This window comes from Taeniopygia guttata, chromosome 1A (genome assembly GCF_048771995.1).
Source record: "Taeniopygia guttata chromosome 1A, bTaeGut7.mat, whole genome shotgun sequence".
NCBI classification, from domain to species: domain Eukaryota; kingdom Metazoa; phylum Chordata; class Aves; order Passeriformes; family Estrildidae; genus Taeniopygia; species Taeniopygia guttata.
The window spans coordinates 10,123,516-10,134,005 of NC_133025.1; the positions used below are offsets into that span (position 1 = coordinate 10,123,516).

The following is a 10,490-nucleotide window of genomic DNA, read 5'->3' on the forward strand; positions in this document are numbered from 1 at the left end:
GGTGTCTCCTTAATTCAGAATAACAAAAAATATCATTTTAACAAGTTATGTCCCAAATTAATGCTTAAAAAAATTATTACCTTTTTATTATGTTTGTTATTCCCCCTGCCTATTAGTACATACAGATTCTCATCCTAGGGCCTTGCAAGACGCTTGACTGAAAGAAAGATACTAACCTGACTTTGTCAGTAGTGTTTGATGTAAAGCCTGTCGTCATAACAAAGATGTTTATCTGTCACCTCACATTCTGTTCATCTGGTTTATATTCACCTAAAAAATATTAGGCTTGCTGAAAGAGCTGAATGAAATCTGGTAGTTTGAAGTCATTAGAATGACATGTAAAGACAGATCACAGAGCTTAATTTGCACAGAAAGGAAGAAAAAGTCAGAGGCCAACTCGGACATTGTTTGTCAAAAGTGTTGGTTATGAAAAAAAATATATTGGAAGTTGTTTTATGCACCTTTGCCTGGTGCATCCTGTCTTCCCCAAAATAAACCATACAGTAGTAGACAGGTGGGAGCTATGTCTTGAAGCATTTTGAGAAGTGACACTCATGTTTATTTTTTTCCTAGCGAGATTATGGTGGTCCTTTGGTTTGTGAACAAAACAGGCTGAAGATAGTAACTGGTGTCATTGTTCCTGGCCGTGGATGTGCCATTCGAAATCGTCCTGGGATTTTTGTTCGCGTCTCATATTATTCCCGGTGGATTCACAAGATTATGATGACCTACAGAAAACCCTGAAAAAAGTCAACAACTCCCATTGAAAGATTCTGGACAGCCTGTAATTAATGTGTAATGTAAAGATTAACAATTTTTAAGTACTTGATAGTCAAGTTTGTTGAGCTTCTTTTAATATTTATGGGTGTTTTTGGTGTTTTTGTCTACCAGTGTTGTTTTATAAATGTTGGAGTGACTTACAGTATATGCAAGTATGGTGACATATCTCCTGAAGATACTTGAATGGATAAACAATTTTGCAAAGACATTACTGGATGATAAAGGGTTTTGTAGAAATAGATCATATGACCTCCTTAACGCTGCTCTTCAGATTATCTTAGGAGAAACAAATTACAGTTCTACTTAACACATCTTATTCTTTCTATGAGCCATATATTTCTCTTCATATATAACAAAAGCCTACTCAGAAATATATGCATCTGTCCAGGACAGCATTTATGATCATATTTCTCTTTCCCCCTTATAAGAGGCTAAAAATTTCAGTACTTTATTAAAAAATCATATCTTTAGTAAGTAATCTTTTCATTATTGATGGACTTTGACAAGCCTGCCGTAAGCAGAGTTCTCGCAGAAGTCATTACCACTCTCTTTTTCACAATGCTTACAGACTAGTTCTGCACTTGGTTCCTTCAATGTACATATGGTCCTCTAACAGATATCTCAAACCTCATTTTGGTTAGCAAACTATTGATCATTTCTTTAAAATCTGACCCAGAAATAACTGGATTTTCCATGCTTAAGAAAGAATATCATACAGTTTGAAAAAGTCATCCTGATTAGCTATTGGAAGACTTTGAGCATTAAAAGAAATCTAAATTAAATATGACCAAATCTTTCTAAACAAACAAGTACTAAAAGTTTGGTTGGTTCTAGTTATTTCATGAAACTCTGCATTTACAGCAAAAAACCAGTTGAATCTAGCACCTGGCTGAGAGACCTAAGTCTGGGAAAAGTAAGTTATACATTAATCATTTTTCAGAGACTTGCTAACTTTAATAAAACCTTAATTAGATTTGGACAAAATTCTATCTTTTGTATAATTCCGTTCAAGATAATAAAACAATTGCAGAGATTTATATGATCTTGTATTTAATATGGAAAACATGACCAATAGTTTAGTTGCTTGTTTCCTGGCTATATATGGGACAATCATTTTCCTTTACGCTGATAGAGAAAGGGAACACAAAATCATCATCTATGAAAAGTGCTTGTTCTTCTGTAGGCATTTAGTTTTATGTCTGGAAATTTTGTACAGATACGTTGTTATAGGTGGCACTGATTACCCTTTAATCAGTATTGGGTATTTCTGGAATAATTGATATGACATATATCCAATTGTTAGTTTTACTACTGTACATGTAATTGCATAAATAACGGCACTGTTGCTTCACGTGTGACTGTGTAAATTGTAAATGTTTCCAGTAGCGTTTGGTCTGTGTATCATATGTAACTGCACAGCCATGAGGCTGACACCATGGTGTAGATATACAAAAGGACATTTCATGCAGAAATGCAGGGTTGAATTCTGCCCTGTCAGAAAGCAACCACTTCAGGGGAGATGTCTTGGAAAACAGGCCTTGTCTTGACTCACCGAATTTTCTTCAGCAGTGCACTTTGACTTCAGTAGGACTCAGTATGCTTACATCTGGTGAGCTGGGATGAGTTTCAGGCCATGCTTAAGAGGCTTGGCTTGCTGAGATTTGGGTCACATATCCAGCGGATTCTACTGGCACATAGGAAGAAGTGTTTCAGCAAGCAGAGCTTCTGAAATTCCTCCTGATGTAAATAGTCTCTTTGGACAAGATGTGACTTCTCTGTACAGCAGATTCAAGGTTGTGGATGCTATGCAGACAGTCTGTCTCAATCTGTTCTGGCCACCTCTTAAGGCTTCATGTTCCCTTTAGCCTCTCTTACTTACCAGGCCTAAAGAGGGCAGGATTTAGCCTGTTGTATTTACACTTAATTATTGTCATGTAGGTGAAGAGTGTACTCATATTAAGTGTATACTGACCATATCTTATTGACAGGAGTACATTTTTAAGAAAGACTTTTAAAAAACTCCAAGTGAGTTTTGTTCTCAGCCACAAGAAGATGTGGATAAAATATAAAATTCCATGTTCACTCTTTGTATTCTAAGAATTGTCATGTGCTCACTGTATTATATTTGCAGGCATTTTGTTATGTCTATCTAAAAAATTTGAATCCTAAAATATTTTAGTTATAAGCTTCTGCTGTGCAGAAGACTGTGATTTTTATATATATATATATATATCACACACACACACACACACACACACACACACACACACACACACATATATGATAAAAATACTGGGTTTTTTTAGACAATGTGTAAGGATTTTTACCTGTTTGTTCTGGGCAGTGCCTCAGTAAAATAAATTGTGCAGAGTTGATGCTCCAGAACTTAACAAGTTTGTATGCACTTGCTTACCAGGTATTTTTGCTCTCCCTATCTCAGAATGGAGGGCACCTGAGATCCTGAAGAGCAAGGGAAGAGAAGAATAATGATATGTGGTAATGAATCTGTACTGCATTTATTCCTGTGAATATTTCTTGTTGGTACCAATGGTACCGTACCAGGCAACTGTTATAATTACAGGACTCTCTTAAGAAAGGACACTCTATGGATATTTTTTCACTGTTCTAATATTTTTATCTCTGTTATAACAAGGATCTAGTGCCCATCTAAATGCTGAAAAGCCCCTTACTAATTTCAGTGGGATCTGAACATCATAGTTGTGATTTTAATCAGATTAGAATAAAGGCTACAGAACTTAAATTCTTATCTAAGGACATTCTTAAACTCCATTGAATTTCATTCTCATTCTCCTTGCTGTAACTAATCCTCAATCTCCGAAAGGTGTAATTTTTGAATATAAAATTATGCAATTAAAACCTAAGAGGTGATTTTGTGCAATTGAAGTTAATTTAACTTAATTACTATTTTCTTTGGGCATTGGAACTGGCTAACACGTCTTCCTTTTATTAAAGAAAACACTTTTCCCTTAAAAAACTTTCCCCCTATCTCTTTTTCTTTCATAAACCTCATGACCCTCAGAAAAATGTAGCTCTCATTGGGAATGTACTGGTCTAGATTTTTGCTGCTACTGCTGAAATCTTCTTCTCTAGTTTGAGATTAAAATTCTCTGGGGCATTCTGCAATTTCTTCCTGCAGGTAATGCCAGTGTACTTGACAGAGCTACTTACTTGAGTTAGAGCTTTTCAGATCAGTGTCCAAATATATTTCTGGGGGTCAAATTCTACCCGGCCAAATGCCCCTTGAATTCAGTGAATGAGATTGTCAAAAGGGCAGGGCCTAAGAGTTCAGTGCTTTTCCACATGGATCCTTGTACACATTCTCAACTCCAAGGCGACCTCAGCAGGAGTTGAGGCTTTGTTATCATCCTTCTGGATAGCTGGTTGTAAACCAGTTGACCCTCATGGTAACTATAGGAAGCCTATTGGGTTGGTTACTTTGCCTTGTCTCCTCACCAATTATTTTCTTCCTCCATCCTGTACACTGGTATATTTTTGTTTTTGAATGTTGGGGCTGCTGGCAGGAACTAACATGGCTTTTCACCCTAAAAATTTCCAGTGTTCCTTTTTAAACATACCCTTGGGCATTTATGTATGGCGTTTTCTTGCATAGGATCTAACTTCAGGGAGCTGCCTGTGGAGTTTAGGGTATGATAAAAGTATTTTTACTTATTTAAGTGGGAAAAATAATGCTCCCATTAAGTACAATTTGATGAATGCCTAATGACAAGGGAACACTCTGGTTATAACTTGTAATACAATTCTGTAATTAACATGTTCATTAGTTAATAAAGTTGGTATTTTTGTAACCTTGTTTACTCTTATTATTCTTAATAAAGTATTTTATACAAAACAACAACTTAATTAGCATTACATTTCTTATTGAAAGAACAAGGCCACAACCCCACTGCAAGTTTCCCAGTTCCAATTCCAGTGAAGGATTTTAATGTGCAAAATAAGGAGGACTGGTGCTGTAAAGATCCTCTTGTGTCCAATTGCAGAATTGAAAATAAAATTAAAGAAAGAGTCAAATACATTGTGATCTTATTGAGAGTTACCAAGACCTTTCTGAATTATTTCTGCACTGAGAATAGTCTAAGCATATTGCAGTGAAAGTATATTTGCAGTGGAAAGGATGTTCTCAAGCTAAACATAAATAATTTTCTAGAGTTTTTAGTTCCTTGCAATTTCAGTATGGGAGGCTTGGAATTTTACTTATTTTTATAAGTACATTTTAAACTTCTGGAAAGGGCTCCTCTCTCAGTATTACTTAATACTACTGGTGGTACAAAAGATGATGCAAAGGAGACCAATAACTTACAACAAACCTTGGTGCTGCTGCTGCACTTAATACCACGACCAGCCAGCAGCTACCAGAGAAGGAAATAAACAACACCCTTACTAACCCCCCAGAGCAGTACCAAATATTGGCAAACTCCTATAACATCAGAGCATTCTGGTGAGTTCAAATAAGGGACAGTAAGCTCATTACTTATTTGTCATTATTCAGCTGAAATTTCAAAGTTGTAAGCATTTCTGGTTACACTGTGATTTTGATGATTTAAATATATATTTGCTCCAGCTATATCCACAGTGAATCATTTTTCAAATAGATTCATATGCAGAGTGTTTGAAGTCTGATTCTGAGTTTTCCATGGCAAACATCACTTTATTTTTTTGTTTTTTCAAAAAGGGAGTTTTCCAATCAATCTATAAAATGAATGGATTTTATCAGCAACTCCTGAAATCACTGGGAAGTTTGCATTAACTTTAACCATGCGGGAATGCTTTCAAAATTATAAAAAAACCCAGGAATAGTCCATATGTCAAAACAATACTTTGCTACAGTTTTACATTCAGTTTTCAGTATGTTCAGACCTGTGTGTCTTCTGGGAGCCATGAGAATTAACTGCTTGTACAGCAATTTGCACCACAAAAATCTCTAAAGGGATATTGCCTTCATATTACATTGTGTCGTAGCTTTGTCTTTTGTAGCTGCAGGAACACTGTAATGTGCAGATGATAAATGATGGAAACCCACATTGATGCTCACTGCTTGTGTTCTACTCTTGTTATTTAACAAGCCTAGTGTAAACAGAGCAGGCCATTTAGTAGGGCTCAGTTGTGTATCTCCTCTGCCTTCAAAAGCACCGATTTCTGGACAGATATGATCCAATAAAATCCATGTGCAATAAATAGGAAAGAAAACAGCTGGGAGGGAAAAGGCAGACCATAAAAAGGTTAATAACAAAATAAGCCCTAAAATAAAAAGATTTTTTTTTTCATGTTGTCTCTGTTTTTATTGCACAGGCTATATGGTGTGAAAAGCTGCAATAGAATAGCTTAATAGCTAAATCTACTTCACTTTGTTGAGAACACTTGGGAAGATGCAATGACTTCTCCATATGGTCACAGAAGATATAGGACAAGTTGTACTTCTGTGTCTGATCCTACTTGCTTTGAAATCACTGTCAAAACACTATTTTAAAACACTATTTATCCCAATCTAGGGCTAATAGATATGTCCCAAAGTTTCCTTCTGAACCCCTCAGACCTTGTCTTGACATTGTTTCAGATCCTGACTTGAAGAAGTACTCAGGACATGTTCCAGACTGATAGTGAGTTTCAGAGGGAGAAAGCATAAATTTTATTTCAAAGATGGGAATCAAAGTTCAGCTACTGACTATCAAATTTGCTCAGTCTGACTGAAGATGAGAGTTGGTTAATTTGATTACTATTCAGATATTGTTCATTAAATAATAACAACAACAATAATTTTATCATTATAAATTATTAAGAAGAAGAAGAAGAAGAGTCTGAAAACCCATGATGAATGCAGTTGCTATTAATGTAACTTTTATACACAAAATAATACATTCTGTTGGGAAAAATAACCACCAGAGCAAATAAATGTACTACTTCAGAGTCCAAGAGATGTCATTTGCTTGAGATATCTCAAGATTTTTCTGTTGAAGCTAGTATTGACCTCAATTATGCTATTTAATGCATACTACTGGAAGAAAAAATTATATAGAAGACAGCGCAATTCATAACAATTTATCAAAAACAAGTCAAGAAACACAACATTAGAGGTATACACTGGATTAGATGCAGCTAGTGTAAAACACAAATAAGAATATAGTTCTTCTTTTCCACAGAGAGAAGTTTTGCCTTCAGCAATATATGAGTTTATAGTATTTAATTCAGTTCATATAATACTGGCTAAAAAAATCCAGATGGTTTTCTTTTCTTGAGGATTAATGTCAGCATTATACACACAATGAGCAAATATGCATTTACATCAACATTGCTATTACAAACCATGTCAACAACAGTCTCATGTCTTGGGCGTAAATATGCCATCTGCTGTTCAGCCTTGTGTTTAACAGGGCTTTCACTTCACAGAGCAGTTACAAAATTGCCATCACAGAACTCCTTCTCCATTTTTTTAATTACTTTTTAAATTTTTTTAAAAACTTTTTTAAAATGAAGTCATGGAAAATTTTCTATTCACAACAGCGTAAGTTGTGGAAGATTTACATTAAGCATTCTTGAAAGCCTCTGCTTTCCATTTCTGTGCATCCTCACAAGGTGAATCCAGATGATTGCCTGATCCTTCAATTCTTTGAAACCTATGTTCCTGTTGGCAGAGTCCCCACATGGCCTGTTATTTTTTTCTGCTTTATGTATTCAGAAAAAAATCCTCAAAATACCTTTAGGAGGTGAAAACTCATTGCAGCCCAACCGTCATCTATCTGCACTGATGTTTCCAGGTTGTCATCAAGTACATTAACTCATGGAAAGGAATATTCTAGTGGGCTAGATGGCTTCTACACATCCCATATCAGCAAAACCTGGGGAGATGCTCCACAGCCATCCATAACAAACCAGCCATACATTGCCAGAGTTCTGGTGTGGCTGAGCACTAGAAGCACACAAATTAAACATGGATACAGAAACGCGTGCACATCACACCCACCCAAATGCACAAAAATGCCTTCACAATGGTATCTAGCCAACTAATTAACAAATTCTCAGTCTACACCCATACATCAAGAAAAGGATTATAACCTAGGGTTTTCCTTGTCCCAGTGCTGTGATAACTCAGGTGCCTTGGTACAGGACCACAATAGCATGCAAAGAGTTCCCCTACCAGGACAATTTATCTCACTTTCACACTAACCAAGAATAAAAAGGGGAAGTTTTATAGTGCCAGCCAAAGATATGAATTTTTGATATCCTGATTTGACATATTTGTGATGGCAAACATTTGCAGTGTAAGCCTGAGCTGGAATAAAGTCTTATGTACCTCTTATCCTTTGGCCATGCTCTGGATTAGCTGGATCCAAACAAATCCCCTCAGGTCTGTAGTGATTGCATGTTTGCATATGTCTTTGTGGGTGTGTGTGCGTGCCCATGGATGCAGAGACACATGTATCTATTCTTCCTGGCACAATGTACAAGCTCTAGGATTGTTTTTTATTGTTCTGGAAGCAGACAAAGTAGATCTGGCTAATTTTCAGCCATCTGTGTTCTAATTTTCACACACTGGTATAACTATAACCTGCATGTGAAAGTCCCAACATTTAGAAGTTTAAAAAGTTCAGCCTTGGGCCTTAAGATGCTCAAACATTTTAGGGAATCAGTGCTAATCACTTGTATCTACACTGCTAATTGAAAGAGTGCATGGGCTTTTGGAGATCCTTCTAGATGTTTCTTTTTCCTTTTATTCCACTTCAATTTTTGGTAGGTATTATTAGAGGCTCGCCTTAATTTTAAAGCTACCTTAAAAGCAAATATTCTTCCCATAAAAAACCTGCTTCCTTACCAGAGTTCTTTCTGGGCTGTTATCCTAATTAATTTGGTTAGAAGTCTCTTCTAAAGTCCTGTTTTATCAGGCTGACTTCTCACTATATTTTTTTTTTTTAATTTTAGCAGAGACACCAGGCTGAATTTGCAAGCGTTTTGTTTCTTAATCCCCTTTGATGTTACTTAGTGTTAACAACTTTATAATTCATATAACTCCTTAACATTAATCCGTGAGCATTAATTCCTTCAGCTTTCTTTGTAAGTTTTTTTTAAGTTCTACCTTGCTGCCTGGTTTATACATATGCTTGGAAAGAAAACTGAGCAAAAAAAAAAAAGGCTTTTCAGTTTTTTGTAACTGGCCTTTGCGTGAATGTTGCTAAATTTTCTTATCAGTGCTTTTTCCCATCACGACATGCAGATCTTACCAACTCAGTCTGCAGGAACATGTCAGTTTTATTGGTATGTTTGACAGAGACCAGGCTGGTTTCCAACTGAAATCCATTTGTTTTTCCTCCAGCATGCTTGCTACACCTCCCCAGGCTCACTCTCTGTGTGGCTTCCTCCAAAGAGGTATTTTCCCGCCTGTGTGGGTATGTATTGCACATTGCCTTTCCAAATTGGCAGCAGAGTTTCTTATCTTTCCCAAATTACCCGGTGGAGGGTGGACTTTTCTTCCCATTTCACTGTCAAATTCTTCATAAGAGTGAAATACTTCTTACCTTTAAAGCAATTTTCAACTAAATGCAGGAAGGTATCGGCGAAGCTGATGCAATCTTGGACAGCCAAAACTTACAGGCAAGCACCTCACTGGAGCAGAAAGCAAAACCTCTGGATATGCTTCCCTGTTAAATATTTAAATATAGTCTTGGTATTCCCATATTCCTCTGAATGGTTATTTCAGATACTCAAGAAGAGTTTGTGAATTCCTTTCTAAGGTCGGAAATGGTGAGGCAGGGATGTTTGCACAGGCTGCAGCAAAGAGTGATCCAAGAGACTTCTCAGCACTGCTGACAGACAAGGTCGCTGATTCTTTTCCTTCTCTACTGGGTTTCCTTGCTTATTTTCTTGTTTGTCTTGTTTGTTTGTCTGGTACTTTATTATTCTATTCTAACGCTGACAGGAAGAAAATAAACAGGGAAGAGTAGAGAGCTGGTGGAAGTGTTGTGTTTGAACTGTCTTCTCGGTGAGATTTATGGTCTGCTAAGGACAGCTTTTTGGAAAGTTCTCTTCAATCCTCTCTTGGCAGTTTTTTTGGCCTCCTTTGCTGTCTGAATACACTTCACTTTCTCTGTTTGGAAAGTGCTTTGCTCATTATCTTCTCTGTAAGGGTGGAAGTGATGAAGTCACTTTGTGTCTCTCCCCTCTTTCCGCTGCTATCTGTGTCCCTAGGTGCCGATTCAGCAACAGCACAGAGCACTCACTGCAGGACATTTTCCCTCTGCAAAATCCTGGCCCAGGGATACTTGAGCAAACTTGCATTGGAGAGCAAAATACAGCAAAGGCACGGAGCAGAGTGGCATTTCTACATTTGCCTCACTCTCTCCAGAGACCATGCCTGCAAAGACAACTGTGGTGTGTGAGAATAGACAAAGAAAACTCACTCTGGAGAAGAGAATTGTTAGAAAAGACTATTGCTCATACAGAAGGCTTTTGATTGCTCTTCAAGATGCACATCTGCCTGCACATGAATAGTGAATGGACGCCTGGTGTGAAATAGAGATATTCTGCAGAGACAAATGAAAAAGGTTAAGGGCTACCCTCTGGGAACTTTAGGTGAGAGAAAGCAGCACAATAATTTTAGGTCCCAGCCCTTAGGAGTAGCCACTGAGGAGCTTGGGAGGCACATAGCTTCTGACCACAACTCATGAGCCGTATTGTTTTCA

At 37.0% G+C, this 10,490-nt stretch overlaps 1 protein-coding gene across 2 annotated transcripts in view; it reads left to right on the forward strand.

Annotated features, from left to right (window-relative positions):
• HGF (hepatocyte growth factor) overlaps positions 1–4,657 on the forward strand; it is a 56,343-nt gene extending 51,686 nt beyond the window's left edge. For both annotated transcript variants that reach the window (XM_030291362.4, XM_030291353.4), the window contains exon 18: positions 574–4,657. In XM_030291362.4, coding sequence (XP_030147222.4) covers positions 574–744 — 171 coding nt within the window. In that variant the 3' untranslated portion in view covers positions 745–4,657. The remainder of the gene's footprint in view (positions 1–573) is intronic.
• The last annotated feature ends 5,833 nt before the right edge of the window (positions 4,658–10,490 follow it).